This window comes from Cydia amplana, chromosome 15, assembly GCF_948474715.1.
Source record: "Cydia amplana chromosome 15, ilCydAmpl1.1, whole genome shotgun sequence".
In the NCBI taxonomy this organism is placed as follows: domain Eukaryota; kingdom Metazoa; phylum Arthropoda; class Insecta; order Lepidoptera; family Tortricidae; genus Cydia; species Cydia amplana.
In genome coordinates, this window is record NC_086083.1 from 9,886,902 (window position 1) to 9,907,079 (window position 20,178).

Genomic DNA, 20,178 nt, shown 5'->3' on the forward strand with positions numbered 1-20,178 from the left:
TTTTGCTGCAAAATAAAAGGTTTTCAATTATTGTATTTGTGTTTTATCATTGTTTTGGCGCTTCCCCGAATGCATCCTTAGGGCCCATTTAGACGATGCGAGAACTCGCATGCGAGTTTCATTACATTGCGGGTTTTCTTCGGTCGGTTGAATTGGACGAAAACAATAGTCCGCAATGTAACTAAAATCGCATGCGAGTTCGTGCGCCGTCTAAATCAGCCCTTATGAAGTTGACGTTCTAAAATTATGTTTCGTACCTAAAAATCGTATGTTCCTTTGTCGCGGTTCAAGCCCCCGACGTCCTTATACGTACCTAAGGCTTGAGAAGGTACAGTCGCCATTATATGTATCTGAGCGGCAGAGGTGCTCAAAAATATCTGAACATTGCGGGTTTTGATTGGTCGGTTGAATTGGACGTAACCAACAGTCCGCAATGTAACTAAAATCGCATGCGAGTTCGCGCGCCTTCTAATTCAGCCCTTATAGTAGATTGTTAACCAAGGGATGAAAGGCACTCATTCCTGCCGAGGTAGTTTAGCGCTCGAACGCAGTGAGAGCGCCAATAATCCGAGGCTGAAATGATGCCTTTCACCCGAGTTAAACACTCTACTTTTCATTTCAAGTACGAAGAATGTAAATAACATGTGTTTTTATAAAACATGACTCAGTATAATTTTTTATAGCATTTCTTGGGGACTTTCAATTAATCATTTAGGTAAAAGTATCGTTATTTATGGAATGGAAAGTTAAATATCAGAATGGAAATTGTATAACATATCCATTGATTTAGTACCTATGTGAATATTGTAAATATTTATATTGTAATTAACTTTAAATGAATAAACACAAATCCATTTAAAACCCAATTTTAATTGCTTATCGTCAAAAAATGAAAAAAAAATCGTATTGGAAAGTAAAATAGGTACTCTAATAGGTAATGTAGAAACGTACCTATCACTTTCTGCACATTTTTAGAGCAACAATGACCCTCTTTCAGAGCAAGAGAAATGAAAAACTATTTACGAGCACCACGGTATATCTGATAGCGACTGTACCAGAAATACAACTTAAATTATTTTTGTACATTATACAATGTAGCAATCTAAATTTTATTTAGGTACAATAGCAGTCTAAATTCTTCATAGCTGTAGGATCGTATACAACCAAGATCGAAGGAAATTCCTGTAAACAAAAATATTCTCGCGAATCCGATTTTTAAATAAAATATCAGAAGGCGGTCTAATGGACGTTGGTTCTATCTTCTGAAATTCAATATTATATCGAGTTTGGTGCCCTCACAAGATATATGGGCCATGTGAATGAATTACTTCAATATGCTGGCTGAAGAAGCGGCTGCTTACCTGAGTAGGGCGAAATTTTAATTTTAAGTACCTAAGTTTTGTATCCAGTGACATATGTAATAACCAAACCATACGATAAATAAATAAAAAAGTTAAAAGCTAGGTAACAACAGGCGATCTTATCGCTAAGAGGCTATCTCTTCCAAACAACCTTTGGGTAGCAAGAAACTAAGAATTTACAACATTGAACGGGTAGGTACCTAGTGCCGATATACATTTAATTCAACAAACTGAAAACGCAAACAATTATATACCTACTTTAATATTATACATACATACCAACCTAATATAATAAATATGTATACAGGCTGCTTCCTGTAACAGGAGCAATAAATTAAACTGTAGGCTGTGCTCCTCAAACTGACCAACATTGGTTCAGCAACTTTTGAAAATAACTCATGTTTTGATTTTTATTAGACTTTAAAGTTTATTCTAAGACGCAATGTATTGCAAATTTTGTTATGCTTAAAGCGTGACAAGCAACGTCAAACACACTAATGTCAGCGTACATTGAAGGCAATATTTATTTTGTATGAAAAAGAGGAAGTCTAAAGGATTCATAATTTTTAAAAGTTGCTGAAGAAATGTTGGTCAGTTTGAGGAGTACAGCCTTTAGTTTAATTTATTGCTCCTGTTACAGGAAGCACCCTGTATACATACATACACAATATAATATACTATCATAATAAAGGCAAGTTAAGGCAGCGAAAAGTAATAGTTTTCAAAAGATGTATGGACTACAAGTAGGTACCTACTTGTTTATAATTATCAAGCTAGTAGGTACATAAGGGTACTATGGGAATTATAGTAGAGTAGGTAGTGTCTTTTTGCCTTTATGAAGTGTACGCCACTGATGACAAGCATTTAATGATTTTTCACGAAAATCGTTCCAGTAGTATGAAGAAGCTATCGTTAAAACCAAATAGTTAAATGATTCTATTGGGTTTGATGAGGTCCACACAAACTGGAAAATACTTAGATACAACTTTCATTTTTTCAGTGAATTGTACTTTGTATACGTGACAGCCTGATAAAGAAAGTGTCCATCTCTTTCAATCCCGTGGTGTTAAAAAGTGACAATTTATCTCATGTACTAACCCATCCATAATTCGCCTGGGGCAATCAATGCGGTTATAGTGTACTTGTTGAAACTGTTCAATAACCGTTACACAACCGCAAGCTGACCGGGATTCCTCCGGACTGTAAAATAACCGGGTCAACGCGCCTTCTAAGGGTAACATTCCATTTCTAACCGCAGCTGCACTACTGGTACTGAAACTACTGAACGCGTCGCTGTTACTGTCAATTTCCATAGTAAAATGAACAGTAGCGCAGTGCAGCTGCGGTTAGAAATGGACTGTCACCTTAAGGCGTGTGAATCACGGACTCCCCTTTTGGAGAAGTCCTCCCGCACCAATGTGGATAACGAGGGATTCACACTGGTGGAAAGGAAGAACAAGGCGCGCAGGGCGGCTCGTAAGACTCTGTGTGGCATTGCGGAGCCGGTTAATTCTGGTCTACGGATTGCGACGCCGAGTAAGGCGCTCTACGTGTCTCGCCTGCATTACACTGCCGTGGCTGACGAGGTGGTGGAGTACGTCCGTCGGAAGACTGGCTATACGTACACGCTGAGGGTGCACTAGCTACAGTCGCGTCACTATGTGTACTTCAGTTCATTTGTGGTGCGCATGCCGCGGCCGCTGCAGGACACCATCGCAAGCGCGGACTTCTAGCCGAAGGGTGTGGTGTTTCGACGGTTCCGGGGCAACCTGCCGAACCCTACACCAAGTTAGACGACGCAACCCAGCCACGCTGTTATGTCGTCGCCCAAATCTAACATTTAATTTGTTTTTCTTGTTTTGTAGTTTCACAGTGCAGTTTCGTGTTTTGTTTTGTGGTTTTACTGAATGCTGTGTCACTTATTTGAGTAATAAATAAATAAATGATAAATAAAAAGGAGACATCCCCCAATGAGGTAATAAAATATTTGGCGCAATGGCGTTATAAAATACATCACGTCATAGAAATCTGATAAAATTATATTGTATCCGGTTCTACGTATTGCCTAGGTGTCTAATCGATATATGTACTTAACTACTTACATATGAATTATTTTTAGTTGATTATATATCAGCCGACTGGATCTATCTATGGGTTTTTACCTAATGCTCTATTATCGAATATTTATCATAATTTACTGTTGTTCATTCACGGGACAGGCATTGCCTATACCTACTCTGTGTCTTTAGGGACTTCAATAAAAGTAAACAAATAATTTGTACATTTTCGGGTAGTTATAATATTTATTAGAGATGCACCGGTTATTCGATTACTAGCCGGTATCCGGCCTATCCGGCCATTACTTTGACATACTTCCGGATACTGGATAGTGGTCTACTATCCGGCCGGATACCGGATAGTAACATTGCTTGATTTCGGAGTAAACAAAATTGGAATAAGAAACAGTCACGGTCATAATCGTACTCAGTTATTATTTTAAAACAATTTAAACATTCCACTCACTTGCACGCGCACTTATTTCGAACCTATAAATGAGTCCGCGCTAGCGTTCACTACGAAACAGGTAAAAACCTGCACAATGCGCACCAGAAAAACCGAAATGTAGTATAGTTCCGCCGGCCGAATTTTCGGCGGCCGGGTACCGAATATTCGGCCAATGGTCGGGCGGACTATCCGGTATATTTTTATTTATTTAATTTTATGTACCTATATTTTCCTATGGGTAAATTGCATTTTAAGTTTTGACAGTGTAAGGACTTACTCGAAGGAGCTAGACTAACTTAATTAAAGTTAGATAAAAGTATCTAATTAAACACTTTTAATACGCAGTAGGTACCTCAAAATAATACCATCTAATTACAAAATACAAATAGAATATATTGTAATTCATTGATGAAATAAACGTTTATAACTTTAAAATGCTAACTGCATGCAACAGTCGTGTGCATGCTGGTGGCTTTATGATCCAATGAATCTTGAAAATACTTTACATGAAATTATTTTCTTGTAGGTTGAATTTTATCAAGACGGACGCGATTAATGAATTTGAATGACTCGCAAATCCACAACTGATTGCTTTGACGCATTTGGTATAAATTTATGATATCATTTTAATCTATTATTGTTGCTTATTGTGATGTCGGGTTTGATTAGGACCCGTTTATGTTATCTCAAAGATAATATTTACATCGGAAATAGCAAGCAATAAGATTAGTTACGTGTTAGCAATAGCTTGCAATGACGCGTGTACTTTTTTTCTGTGCGCTGCTGTGTTTTGGCGACAGCTTGGCTTGGCCTAGCTTGGGAAAAACCTCAGAAAATGGTGAGTAAATGTAATGTCATTCGTTTTCAATCTCGCCACGCGTCGTCATACAATTTTGTGTACGAAATTTTTATTTTATTTCGATATACATAAATTAATTGTTTTAAATACTTAACAGATATAAATTAAGGTTTAATATATTAAAGAAGACTAGAGATGCACCGGATATTCGGTTATTATCCGGTATCCAGCCTATCTGGCCCTCATTTTAATATCCGGCCGGATACCGGATAGTATCTTTGCTTGATTTCGGAGTAACAAATTGGATTTAAGAAACAGTCACGGTCTTAATCGTACTCGTTTATTATTAACAAAAAAAAAACAAAATTACCAGGCACTGTGCAAATGAGTTTAGAACCTAGAAATGAGTCTGCGTGAACGTTCACGACGAAACAGGTCAATACCTGCACAATGCGCACCTGAACAACCAAAATGTAGGTATAGTTCCGACGGCCGCATATTCGGCGGCTGAATACCGAATATTCGTCCTATGGTCAGGCCGAACATCCGGTATCCGGCCAAACAACTATCCGTTGCATAAAGAAGACTGACAAGACTTGTACAGTGCCGCGAGAATCGCCAATGGTTGTAGATAATATTTTATTTAAATATATTTTCATTTCTCATGCTCTGAAAAACGGTGATTGATGTTCTAAAAGGTGTGCAGACAATGGTACGTTTCTGCACTAGAGCATTTTAGGTTCCAAGTACGATTTTATTAAATTTTTTACGATAAGCAATTGGAATTTGGGTATAAATGGATTTGTTATACAATTTCCATTCTGATATTTGACTCCCCACTCCATAAATAGGTACCTAACAATACTTTTGCCTAAATTCTTAATTGAAAGTACCCTCAATAAATACTATAAAAATTGATACTTACTCATGTTTTTAAAAAAACACTTGCATTTTACTTTCCTCGTATTCGAAATGAAAAGTAGAGTGTTTAACTCGAGTGAAAGCCATCATTTCAGCCTCGGATGCGTTCGAGCGCCAAACGACCTCGGCAAAAATGAGTGACTTTCATCCCTTGGTTAACAATCGACTATTTTTACATATTAATTATTTGCTTAATGAAAGCTGGCCCCTTACTGCTATAAGTATACTTATAATTTCAAAACGTATAATTGGGCTTGACTGACCACAGTTATGTTCACAAAAGTATAAATATAGAATTAAAGCATATATAAAGGATTTTGAGCCCTTAGATAAGGTTTAAAAATGTAAAAACTAGATTTAGGCATAGGATTTACGCTTTTAATGTGCTTATTTGAAACTTTTCTATGTAACGTTGTCTATGGAAATAGTTAATCCCGAAATCGATAAATGTCTGGCTTCAAACATTTCAGCGATCAGATGTCTTGATAAAAATTAAAGTCCCCTACCTAAGTACTTGTTAAAATAAACATAAAAATACATTGCATGGATATAATGGACGCTTAATTGTAAGTAATTACACCAACATATAACTACTACACAACATCTACTTTAGTGTCAAATAATATACATAATTAAATTTTATCATTATGATATAAATAAATCTTAATCTAATCAAAATCATCCATTACGTAATTTATAGATTTGTAAATTAGATTAAGTAATTATTTATGTACTTAAGTGATCAAGAAGTGTACTTACTACCTACCCATCTACCTATAATTATACCAACACATAATTCATGCTTATTACAAAAGGGGAAAAAGTGAAATTGGGGAGTTGAGAGGGAACAGAACCCTGACAGATAGAAAATAAAAGTCGCTATAGATAATTTAGACAAAATATATACCTACCTTACCGACTATTAGCGGTGGTGGCCGAGTGGATATGACGTCCGATTTTCAATCCGGAGGTCGCGGGTTCAAATCCTGGCTCGTACCAATGAGTTTTTCGGAACTTATTTACGAAATATCATTTGATATTTACCACTAGCTTTTCGCCTGCCACGTGAGGAAACCTGCGCATACATCTGCGAAGAAATTCAAAAGTGTATGTGAAGTCCCCAATCCGCATTGGGCTAGCGTGGGGACTAATATAGGCCAAGCCCTCTCGCGCATGTGAGGAGGCCTGTGCCCAGCAGTGGAACGTAGGTATATAGGCTCAAATTAAAAAAGATAAAAGATAAAAGATTTTTATTCGTGACGTTCACAAAACATGTACGAACATGTACAGACAACAACAGCAAGAACAGAAGAGAACAATAAGTGTGCATCACGAAATGGACCCAACTCAGCATAATGCTAGCTATAAAGCCAGCGCTGGTCTTCCGTAGGGCCCATTCGGTGATGCCACGACAGATAACACAAAAAAAGATACATATTAAAACATTTGAAAAAGATACACAGAAGAAGTAAATAAGAAAACAGAGAATACAAAAAATTATACATGAAAACGAATTATGAATACAAACAAAACAAAAAGAAAAGAAAAACATAAACATAGACAAAAATTTATAATAGACGAGAAATTATGAACGCGACCATACCATGCGTCAACGCTTGCCTGCAACTGCTAGCGCCAGCGGCGACGTGCGAAACTAAAACTGCATAAGCATGGCATGGCATGGTCGCACCATAGGAAAAGTTAAACTAGAAGATGGACAACACAATATTAAGTGGGCGTAACAAACTCATTACCGCGAGTGTCACTAATCCTGTTCAGCCACATCAAGTAACGGCAATACAGTACAGCTGGCTGTCTATGAGTTCTGCGACATAGCATACAAAACGTAATCCTAACCTAAACTTAAAATTAATAGAAATGATAATAGAAGCGATATGGCAAAGCAAAAATTATTATTATTATATACCTACCTACCTATTTTTTTTAATCAGACGGTGTGGTCTTCTGTTACTACGGTGAATGGGCTAATACAAGACCCGGAGCCGGCCGCTTTGGCGTCAGCGACATACCCACGGATCTCTGCACACACATCTTCTACTCTTTCCTGACGCTAGACGGCCCTACAGGGAATCTGATTTTCCCTCTTGAATCAACGCATGAAGAGAAAAGTAGTAAGTGACCCTAATCAATCGGTACCGTAAAATGGGGTAAGTAGGGTTCGCGGGGAGAGTTGGGTTATGAATGGGGAGAGAAGGGATGAAAGGGGGGTGAGATGGATTTTTAAGGCTAGCTACAAAAATAATGTATTCCAATTTAAAATGGAGCTATAATAATACTCATAATAAAAAAAAACGATCCAACAATCTTCCAAATACACCTTTGTATGAAAACCCAACTCACCCCAAATACGGGGTGAGGTGGGTTTTCCTGTTTATCGTCAAAGTTATGAAATGAAACTACCCAAAATAAAATAAAAACTAAAATACAAACGTACCTACAAACACTTATTATATACACCATTCAGTTTGCATACGTAAAAATAAAATGTTATCGAGGTTTCAGTCAGACATTCAGTCAGTTTTGCGCCTACTCACCCCATTTTACGGTATGGTATTGGTAATCAATAATCATATTTGTAATTGTATTTTGTAATTATAGGTTACTTTTATTACTTGTAAAAATTTGACATGCAAAAGTGCCCCTGTGGCCTATTTGCTGAATATTTGTTAGATAGCTACTTATGACAACGCTTGCTTAACCAACGCGTGGCCCGGAGCCGAGTGCTTCGGAGTCAGCGACTTAAGGGGCCCACTGATTAACAGTCCGCCGGACGGTACCGGCCTGTCAGTTGTTCGGAACTGTCAAAATTTTGTTCTAACTGACAGGCCGATACCGTCCGGCGGACTGTTAATCAGTGGGCCCCTTTAAAGTAAAGTGGACCTCTGGATCTCTGCACTCATATTATCTACCCATTCCTCACGCTTCAAGGAGGCTGTCTTATCCGCGATTCGGTTTCCTGCGTTTATCTGTAAATAAATACCTATAACATTATTGATATGCACCTATATTCGTGCATGACTGTGGCGGCGCGCTATTTTAGTGTAAGGCCTGACCTGAGTGGGTGCTCGAGTTGGGCGTGCAGCGAGGCGGGGCATGCGGCGTGCATGTTAAACAAATGCAAACGTATAGTGGCCTTAGTGCACGCTGCTCAAATCACTTGTGAGCCCGACGCCACGCTGCACGCCCCGCCGAACGCTCCGCTTCGAGCGTCCACTCAGGCCTTACACTTAGTGGGTGTAGGTCAATGGGTTACATTGCTTATTTGACAGTTGGTAGCTGCCAAATAGTATGAAGATATCGTGTCACAAAAGTTCATATTTTCATCACGTCGTGCTACGCTTCGCTTGTATTTCCGCACCACCCACTTCGCACATAGCCAATATTTCTGTGTTTCGATGAGTCATTATAGTTAATAGCGACATTCATTGTTTATATATCTGTTTTCAGATTCCGTAGCGGATCTTATAGCCTTGAAACAATCCAATCCCAATTTGAAAATTTTGGCTGCTATTGGCGGTTGGGTAGAAAGTTCGGATAACTTTTCACCGGTAAGAACATTATGACATATCCAAGAATTCTGATATGACGAGTCAGCATATAGAGTGAAATTTTAACCAACGTTCATAGCGACTTAATAGATCTTACCGAACAACTTTTATTATGGGACCAATGCCGATATCACGAAAAAACAATTGGCTGTCCCATAGAAATAAGCAGTATCACGTCAGCCGGAATGTATGAAACAGCCAATTTTTTTGCGATTTCGGCATTGGTCCCGTAATACAAGTTGTTCAGTCATTGTGTACTGTGACACTGATACTGATACTGATACTTGGGGTAGCTCCAGCCAGCAGATCCTGCAGCAAGGGCTAGGAAGAAGAGACTAAGAGGGGGAGGCGAAGTTGAGGCAAACTAGCACTGGGAGCTCGCATGACTGCTGATTCACCCTAAGCGGCAGCGAGTCGGTGCACTGTGTCAGCGTCACATCACACCGGCTAAGCCTCAGATGCTAATTTAAACAAATTACGCGTACAAACCAGCTCATTAAGCAGCCTGCCCGAGACACCGGAGTACCCAGTAGATAGGACAGGAGTGTAGGGTTTGCAGTCAGGATAGTAGGAGAGACGGGAGATTTTTAGCTAACCCGAATACAAGGCATCGTGAAGTCAGCACGGGGTAGATAGATACTATACTTGGTGTGTAATAAATACCAGTTGTGTGGATGTGTGACTGCATTATGACCTTCCCCTTTTCCCCTCCGTTGTAGAAACCTGGATAGCCCCGTAGTTATTACGTTCCATAATACAAGTTGTTCAATATGACCTATAAATTCACTACGTAGAGTATGAACGGTGGTTAAAATTTCACCCTGTACGTTAATAGGTAACTATTAACATGTCATTCCATATAATACCTATCAGCTTCACTAAATTATTATTCCTCTGACCAGGTGGTCAACAACGATACTCTGAGGGCAACTTTCATCAGAAACTTGTACGAGTACATCGACACCAATGGCTTCGATGGCTTGGATTTGGACTGGGAGTACCCTTCGCAACGAGGAGGCCTAGAGTCTGACAAGGTCAGTTTTGGCTAATTTAAATCCGGCCAGTACCATTACGCTTTTACTCCTAAATTTTACTCGTATGGACTAAGTATGTAAAATGTTAATAATCTTGAGGTATTTCGCATAACATTTTCCAAGGTCCACGCATACATAGATATTCTTACAAAACAGCTGTAAATAAATATGTCCGGTACCACTACCACCAGTTTGACACTGACATAAACGCCATCGAGATTCTCTAACGATTCTCAATTCGAGAACGTAATTTACTTTCTATGCATCTCGCTCGTACTCGCATATTAGGGCAAGCGAGATATATAGAAAGTAAATTACGTTCTCGAAAGCATTTATGTCAGTTTTGACACTGTCAATGACTCATGGTACGGGCTCAGCTGCTGAGTTTATGACATAAACATTAACCTTTTGAACGCTATACGTTATAAGGGCGTTTTCACTTAAAATGGTTTGGTTTTTCGAAAAAAAACTAAATGGTACCATTTTTTCTGAAAACCCCCATAAACTAAAATACGCCACACAGACCGAGACAGACACAGACACGCCAAGATCCCGGGCACAAGCGAGCTAATGTAAACCTTACTTGAATGAATGAAGTTTACTTTGACAGCGCAGCGTATGCCATAACACCTTTACCTACGGCTCGGCCACGACATTGCGAGAATGGCGACGGCGGCAACCATAGATAGGAGCGAGACACAACGATCGGACCTTTCGTTCCCACCTATGGTTTCCGCCGCCGCCGTCGCCAGTCGCGCAATGTCGTGGCCGAGCTGATAGTTGTCCATGGCGCGGTAGGCACGACTAGTGACGACGACTTTAGGAGTTCTTGGCGTTCAAAGGGTTAAGCCATATTTTACACCTTTCTACGTTTTATTTTGTTCACCTACACTTTGGAATTAGAATTAATCAATAGTATTAACAGTACCGTAAAATGGGGTGAATAGGGGCAAAACTGACATTCAAACCTCGATAACATTTTATTTTTACATATGCAAACTGAATGGTGTATATAATAAGTGTCCCGGACATTTGTATATTAGTTTTTATTTTATTTTGGGTACTTCCATTTCATAACTTTGACGATAAACAGGAAATCCCACCTCACCCCGTAGTCCCTCGTAATTGGGGTGAGATGGAATTTCATACAAAGGTGATTTTGGAAGATTGTTGAATCGATTTTTTTTATTATGAGTTACTATAGCTCCATTTTAAATTGGAATACATTATTTTTGTAGCAGTAGCCTTAAAACCATCTCCCCCCTTTCATCCATACCCTCCCCATTCATAACCCAGCTCTCCCCGCGAACCCTACTCACCCCATTTTACGGTAATGTAAAATAAACAACTGCTAATTACCGTACTATATGTTTCAGGAGAAGTTCGTTTTGTTGGTAAAGGAGCTGAAGGAAGCGTTCACGCCTAAAGGATACCTACTGACCTCCGCCGTGGCCGTCACACAGTACCACATTGACTTGTCTTATGACGTCCAAGAACTCAATAAGTACGGATTTAAACAATACATAAATGCTTTTTTGGAGAGAAAGTATGATCTGAATAATCTAACGTCAAAATCAAAAAAACGGATTAAAACTTTCGCGATTTACAATGTCCTCTTCGTAAGTTACAAATCGTAACGTCGGGGATAATTCGAAATGTTTTTTTTTCTTTCTTTAGACGTGCGTCTAACATAGAGAGAAAACAGTCGCTTCTGTATCTAAAAGTAAAGGATACTGCGAGCCCTATTTCTGCTTGTGGTCCATATCGGCCAATCTACATTAGGCTTAAATGAAATAAACCTTCAGGAAAAAAAGATAAATTACAGCTTAAAGGGGCCCACTGATTAACAGTCCACCGGACGGTATCGGCCTGTCAGTTAGAACAAAATTTTGACAGTTCCGAACAACTGACAGGCCGATAGCGTCCGGAGGACTGTTAATAAGTGGGCCCCTTAAATCTGTCTATAACCCAAATTGAGTCAGATTGAGACTTTGAATTGCCTACAGTTAAATATACCTACCTATTTACGTTTTACAGCTACTTGGACTACATAAACCTGATGACGTATGATTATCACGGCACCTGGGACGAGGGGACAGGTGCCAACGCGCCCCTTTTTCCCCAAGAAACTGATGACCCAAACCTCAACTTGAATGTGGTATGCAAAGCTATTGTCCTATTAAGAGCCAACAGGAGTGGTCATTACTCCATACAAACGTACTCGACTGTTTCCTCCGTGGGTTTTGAAGCTAGAGCAATGATTTTTTCAGCACCGATTAATATTGTCAATATCTGTGTCGGACCGTTTTGCTTTTTTTGATATTTTTGTTTTTTAAGGCGCTAGAGCCCTTCAAAAATTATCAAAATGGCCTAATTGACTATGCCGCAATGATAGGCGTGCTATTCAAAACTGATATCAATTAGTCAAAAAAGCAAAACGGTCCGACACAGATAAAGTCATTATCATTTAGATTTCCAAATTTGGTTACAATTGGTTAAGTTTTGGAGGAGGAAACAGTCGAGTACGAAACCTCGATTTTTGAGATTATTACGCAGGATTTTCGCCTTGTCCTTATCGCACTAGTTTTAGGAGCCGCTTCCGTTAGCGAGACGGGTATATTTACCTAAAATATTTAAATCTTAGCTCCTGTTGGCTCTTAAATGACGCCTTACCACGTTTTATACTTAACGTGACTTAATACAATTATAGTCCATAGATCAAGCTAAGGGTAACATTCCATTTCTGACCGCAGCTGCAACTGGTACTGAACGCGTCGCTGTTACTGTCAATTTCCATAGTAAAATGAACAGTAGTGCAGCTGCGGTTGGAAATGGACTGTCACCTTAACTCAGCACATCTAAATTTAAATTTTCGCCATAGACACGGAAAGTGCTTTTTCCCGCACTGGTGAGGGAAAGTAGCACCATAATATGTACTGTTAAGAGTATTGTAAACTGCGTGAATTGTACAATAAAGAGTATTGTATTTATTTTATTGTATTTTATTGTATTGTATTGTACCTACTGTACTCAGTCAGCAGTATATTCATAATTATCTCTAATACCTACAGAACCACTCTGTCCACGTCTGGATCAATAACGGCGCGTCCCCATCCAAGCTGGTCCTAGGTCTGGGAGCATACGGAAGGTCCTACACCCTGACGAGTTTGGACAACACCGGGATTGGGGCGCCTTTTGACGGGCCGGGAGCAATCGGCCCTTATACTGAGGAAGCCGGGTATTTTGGTTACAATGAGGTACGGTGTCCTTCTGTTTTAGCCCTGTAGGTAGCTTTGTGTGGCCTGAGTGGACGCTCGAGTTGGGCGTGAAGCGGAGCGGGGTGTGCGGCATGCATGTTAAACAAATGCAAACGTATAGTAGCGGCCTTAGTGCACGCTGCTCAAATCACTTGTGAGCCCAACGCCACGCTGCACGCCCCGCCGAACGCTCCGCTTCGACCGTCCACTCAGGCCTTACACTTACACCAACGAAAGTAACATCAGATCTTTAATTTTTAATGCAATTTAATAGAAATGAGAAATTACAACCACGACAGTCCAATACATTTCTTTAAATTTCTTTAGGCGCAAACAATTAACGAATTCCTTGAGCAATCGTAGCCATGATGACAAGCGTTTAACGACAATCGTCAATCGAAAAGTAAAAAAAAAATACCGTGAGGGCAGGTACAGTCACGCTTCGTAACTGATGAGCCATTTAGGGTCCTAGCTGAATTGGTTGTTCAATACTTACGCTATGGAATGACCAATTTAGCTAGAACCCTAAATCCCTCACCACTATCTGTGACATCGACCACGAATCTGAACCTGAACTTATCAGGTCCAAATACTGCCGAGAGAATGCATTCTAAGTTATAAGAAGATAATATTGAAGTATTTATGTATTCAAATGTAGTTTTTATATACTTTTTTCATTTTAGCTCTGCGAAGACCAGCAGAACAATCCAGAAGCATGGAATATCACAGAGGTAGAGGGAAGCTACGTGTTCGCCAACAAGGAGATCTTCTGGGTCGGCTACGACAACCCCAACACTATCTATGCTAAGGTAAGATCTATAAGTACTTATATCACTATCTATTCTCATATTTATCTTATGAAACCGAGAAAGAAGAAGTTGACCAGTTGACTTCTCCTCAGAAGTTTGTTTGTCAAGGCCGTGAATTTGAAATACAAGTTCGAAGCGCTGGATATAATAATCCCAGTCTTCAGTTTTGTTGACGTTAGCAAATTAAGGTTGTTACACAATAGTATAAAGTAAGGCTTAATGTACATAATACTACACGCTTAAAGGTCAATTTATTTTATATTGTAGAGAACTGAGCCAAATAGCTTGAAATAAATCTATTTTATTACAGGCACAATACGCCAAGGAAATGGGTCTAGGCGGCATTATGTACTGGGCCGTGGATCTGGACGACTTCAACGGCGTCTGCGGGGACAGGTACCCGCTCATCAGGCAGGGCATCGAGGGATTCAGATCATCTGCTTCTATTATCAGTGCCGCAAACTTATTATTAATAGTATCACTGTTTAACTGTATTGTTAGATTTAGGTTTTTGTAATATCACTAATATCAGTAGCCGACTTATGGATGTAAAAATTAAAATGTGAATAAAACTACTAAATTGATTAGGTTGTTTTAGTATCGACCCTTATTAATTACCCTTATGTTTATTTCTTATGGATGGAAGTCATTTCAGATGTAGTTTATTAGTAGTATTTTTTTATTACAGTAAGTCCTAAGTATCAAAATCCCTTATAATTTAGAATGGCAATTGTAAAACAATCATCGACATAAAATTATCTTCAGGGGTCAACATGGGTTTTCAACTTTTTTTACTAACATATAAAGCCATAACTTACCAAGCTCAAAAAAAGATCCAAAACGTGTTTACAGTTCAGTGGACACCCTGAACAGAATAAGTAATATTATTATCATAAAAAACGGCCACGCACCGCCCCGTCCCGACTCGCATTACCTCGCCCCGCGACTGGCCGCGAAATGAATCTGGCGGACTTCTAATCTGGCGTCCTCTCAGTAAAGCGACTTACCCACGAATACACAATGACGCGTGTACAGCCCTAGTAGCACGGTCGCATTTTTATCGTTTATCACCATGCCTGTCACGTTCTAACAAGTATGTAAGTGTGAAAGTGACGGGCATAGTGATAGTCGATAAAAATGGAACCGTGCTGAGCCCGCAGACGTGCCGCGCACACATAATAAACGCAAATTATTTTTTCACCTCAGCAGCTCGAACAAGGGTACTTTGCTACTTAAAAACAGTGAGCAAAATCGCATTTTGCTCACTGTTTTTAAGTAGCAAAGTACCCTTGTTCGAGCTGCTGAGGTGAAAACTTAATTGTTGGTATATCTTAAGAAAACATGAGTGAATAGAGGTAAGTGATGAAGAAGGAATACATTTTTCGGGTTCTCTAATATGTTCTCACTGCTGAGGTGAAAAGTTTTGTGAACTACACGAGATCAAAGTTATTTACATCTCGTGCGCTTTTGAGTCCCTTACTACGCTCAAGATTCTAAATTAGATTCACTCGCTACGCTCGTGAATCTAGTATAGAATCTTTCGCTTGCACGGGACTCAAAATAAGCACTCGAAGAAATATCAAACTTTGATCTCTTGTTGTACAAATAACTATTGATGTATGGCGTGTCCGCCCTGTCCCCTGAGTTTGTTGTTCTTCGAGCGAACCCTGCTTGCCCACCAGCCTCTTCGCAAGAGCGTCGCCAACCGATGGCCTAGGGGGGAGCGGCAAGTTGATATAAGTTGATAAGAATTTCTTGGCTGTCTAATTTTTAATATCTAGAAGGGGGAATAGAGGGGCACCTGCATGGTCGACGCCCATGCCTCTGCGCCGCCCTCACGCACGCACGTTAAATAAAGACACTTGTTAATTATCTAGATTAGATTTTAGTTCTCTTTGACATTTATATGCCAACCGGCAAAACATAGCGCTCAAATGTAACCTAAGACCCATGTATACCTATGTTTTACAAATAAAGCATTCTGACTCTGATTCTGGAATATGTAATTTTGTGTATGATGTTCCGTTTTCGCCTTACCTAACTCACTTAGCGCCACTTGCACCATCCCACTAACCTGGGGTTAACCGGTTAAATCGTTAACCCAGTGTCAAATTGTACTGGTAACCATGGTAACTCCAGGTTTAACCGGTTAACCTCGGGGTAGCGAATGGTGAAGTGGACCTAATCTGATTATAGAATCGCGATTTGCGGTTTTATTTGATCGTTATCTATTGTTTATCAGCCGGTTTGCTACATCTATAAAAGTCTAGACCTCATTAAATGGGGCATTATCTATGAAAAGGGACTTTATTGTCGATGGCGCTTACGCCGCACAGCGTCGCGCGGCATTGTATTTATATCGGAGCATCTTTAATAATGGCGTGACCGCCATCGACAATAAGGTCCCTTTTCATAGATAACGTCACAAATATTTTTATCGCAATAGATTTATCGTTCAACTAGCTGTTGCCCGCGACTTCGTACGCGTGGATTTGTATATTGGTGGTTATATATTCTACATTAGCTTAGAACATTATGCAGCAAGAGATTGCGGTAGGACGGTTAATCATTTCTTAATTATTAATATTATACAACGCATGAGACTTTTCTTTCACAACCTAGGTACGAAGTTTCAAGCCCCTAACTGAATAAAATTGTCCTCGATGTAATCCCTCTAAACCCCCTTAGAAGATTTTCATGTCCTCTATTTAATAAAACCTACTACCTATTTACGAAGTTTCAAGTTTCTAGCTTTAAATAAAATTTGCACCCTAAGACGAACTTTCATCCCCTTTTTAACCCCCTTAGGGGTTGAATTTCCAAAAACGTTGCAATTACTTTTTTTGTAATCGGCTATTATGCCTTTCTAAAAAGTTTCAAAGCATTTGTAATGGATTCAAACTTTCAACCCCTGTTTAACCCTGTTAGGGGATGAGTTTTACAAAACGCTGAAATTACTTTTCCTGTATTTTAATAATATCCCCAAATACAAAGATTCAAGTCCCGCGTTCGAAAAAATGTTTGATATCCTTACAAACTTTCAACCCCTTTTTCACCACTTTAGGGGATGAATATTCAAAAACGCTGAAATTAGTTTTCTTGTATTTTAATAACATATATTTTTACGAAGTTTCAAGTTCCTCGCTTAAAATAAAATTTGAACTGCATACAAATTTTCAACCCCTTTTAACCCTGTTAGGGGATGAATTTTACAAAACGTTGAAATAACTTTTCCTGTCTTCTAATAATATCCCCAAATACAAAGATTCAAGTCCCGCACTCTCAAAAATATTTGATATCCGTACAAATTTTCAATCCCATGTTTTACCACCTTGGGGGATGAATTTTTAAAAACGCTGAAATTTGTTTTCTTGTATCTTAATTTAATACCTTTTTGCAAAGTTTCAAGTTCCTAGCTTAAAATAAAATTTGCACCCTAAGACGAACTTTCATCCCCTTTTTAACCCCCTTAGGGGTTGAATTTCCAAAAACGTTGCAATTACTTTTTTTTGTAATCGGCTATTATGCCTTTCTAAGAAGTTTCAAAGCATTTGTAATGGATTCAAACTTTCAACCCCTGTTTAACCCTGTTAGGGGATGAATTTAACAAAACGCTGAAATTACTTTTCCTGTATTTTAATAATATCCCCAAATACAAAGATTCAAGTCCTGCGTTCGAAAAAATGTTTGATATCCTTACAAACTTTCAACCCCTTTTTCACCACTTTAGGGAATGAATATTCAAAAACGCTGAAATTAGTTTTCTTGTATTTTAATAACATATATTTTTACGAAGTTTCAAGTTCCTAGCTTAAAATAAAATTTGAACTCCATACAAACTTTCAACCCCTTTTTAACCCTGTTAGGGGATTAATTTTACAAAACACTGAAATAACTTGTCCTGTCTTCTAATAATATCATCAAATACAAAGATTCAAGTCCCGCACTCTCAAAAATATTTGATATCCGTACAAATTTTCAACCCCATGTTTTACCACATTGGGGGATGATTTTTTAAAAACGCTGAAATTTGTTTTCTTGTATCTTAATTTAATACCTTTTTGCAAAGTTTCAAGTTCCTAGCTTAAAATAAAATTTGCACCCTATGACGAACTTTCATCCCCTTTTTAACTCCCTTAGGGGTTAAATTTCCAAAAACGTTACAATTACTTTTTTTTGTAATCGGCTATTATGCCTTTCTAAGAAGTTTCAAAGCATTTGTAACGGATTCAAACTTTCAACCCCTTTTTAACCCTGTTAGGGGATTAATTTTACAAAACACTGAAATAACTTGTTTTGTCTTCTAATAATATCATCAAATACAAAGATTCAAGTCCCGCACTCTCAAAAATATTTGATATCCGTACAAATTTTCAACCCCATGTTTTACCACCTTGGGGGATGATTTTTTAAAAACGCTGAAATTTGTTTTCTTGTATTTTTATTTAATACCTTTTTGCAAAGTTTCAAGTTCCTAGCTTAAAATAAAATTTGCACCCTATAACGAACTTTCATCCCCTTTTTAACCCCCTTAGGGGTTAAATTTCCAAAAACGTTGCAATTACTTTTTTTTTGTAATCGGCTATTATGCCTTTCTAAGAAGTTTCAAAGCATTTGTAATGGATTCAAACTTTCAACCCCTGTTTAACCCTGTTAGGGGATGAATTTTACAAAACGCTGAAATTACTTTTCCTGTATTTTAATAATATCCCCAAATACAAAGATTCAAGTCCCGCACTCTCAAAAATATTTGATCTCCGTACAAATTTTCAACCCCTATTTACCACCTTGGGGGATGAATTTTTAAAAACGCTGAAATTAGTTTTCTTGTTTTTTAATTTAATACCTTTTTACGAAGTTTCAAGGTCCTAGCTTAAAATAAAATTTGCACCCCAGGACAAAGTTTCATCCCCTTTTTTACCCCCTTAGGGGTTGAATTACCTAAAACGTCGCAATTACTTTTTTTTGTCATCGGCTATTATGCCTTTCTAAGAAGTTTCAAAGCATTTGTAATGGATTCAAATTTTCAACCCCTTTTTAACCCTGTTAGGGGATGAATTTTCAAAAACGCTGAAATTACTTTTCCCGTCTTATAATAATATCTCCATATACAAAGTTTCAAGTCCAACACTCACAAAAATATTTGATCTCCATACAAACTTTCAACCCCTTTTTCACCACCTTGGGGGATGAATTTTCGAAAACGCAGAAATTAGTTTTCTTGTTTTTTAATATAGTACATTTTTACAAAGTTTCAAATTCCTAGCTTAAAATAAAACTTGCACCCCATACAACCTTTCATCCCCTTTTTAACCCCCTTAGGGGTTGAATTTTTCAAAATCGCTTCTTATCTCTTGTACACTTTATAAATTCAACCTAGTGTGCAAATTTCAACTTTCTAGCTTTTGTAGTTTCGGCTCTGCGTTGATGAATCAGTCAGTCAGTCAGTCAGTCAGTCAGTCAGGACACTTGCATTTATATATATAGATAGATTAAGTAATAATCGTACGTCGACCTATCGAGCGATGCTGGGTTTATCTACCGCTATTTTGGTACTGCAAGAAAGTTACCTATATTGTAAAACTTTCCTACCTACTACCTTCTAAGTAATAAAAGGTAGACTTGGTGTATACTGAGAAGACGAGGAAGAGGAAGAATGAGGAACCTATGAGATTTTTTTAGAGCAGAAGCTGTATAAATGACCTTCGTAGTTAGGTATTCCTAACAACACTATATACGGTAGCTACAAACCGCATCAATGCCTATATTATGTAGAATACCTTAACTTTTTCTTGTCATAAATTTGGCAATGTGATGATGATTAACTAAAATTGATTTAAATGGGGCCCCTGATTGTAATCAAAGATGTTATCTTAACGATAACATATATATATAATGGAAATATAGTAGATAATAAGATTAG

The 20,178-nt window shown here is 38.4% G+C and overlaps 1 protein-coding gene across 1 annotated transcript; it reads left to right on the plus strand.

Moving 5' to 3' along the window:
* Window positions 1–4,606: 4,606 nt before the first annotated feature.
* On the plus strand, window positions 4,607–14,774 carry LOC134654569 (acidic mammalian chitinase-like). The gene is made up of 9 exons (XM_063510035.1): window positions 4,607–4,704; window positions 7,539–7,718; window positions 9,055–9,155; window positions 10,058–10,189; window positions 11,566–11,693; window positions 12,227–12,347; window positions 13,261–13,446; window positions 14,130–14,255; window positions 14,566–14,774. Exons 1-9 carry the CDS (start codon window positions 4,620–4,622, stop codon window positions 14,770–14,772), a joined length of 1,266 nt encoding a protein of 421 aa, XP_063366105.1. The 5' UTR covers window positions 4,607–4,619; the 3' UTR covers window positions 14,773–14,774.
* The last annotated feature ends 5,404 nt before the right edge of the window (window positions 14,775–20,178 follow it).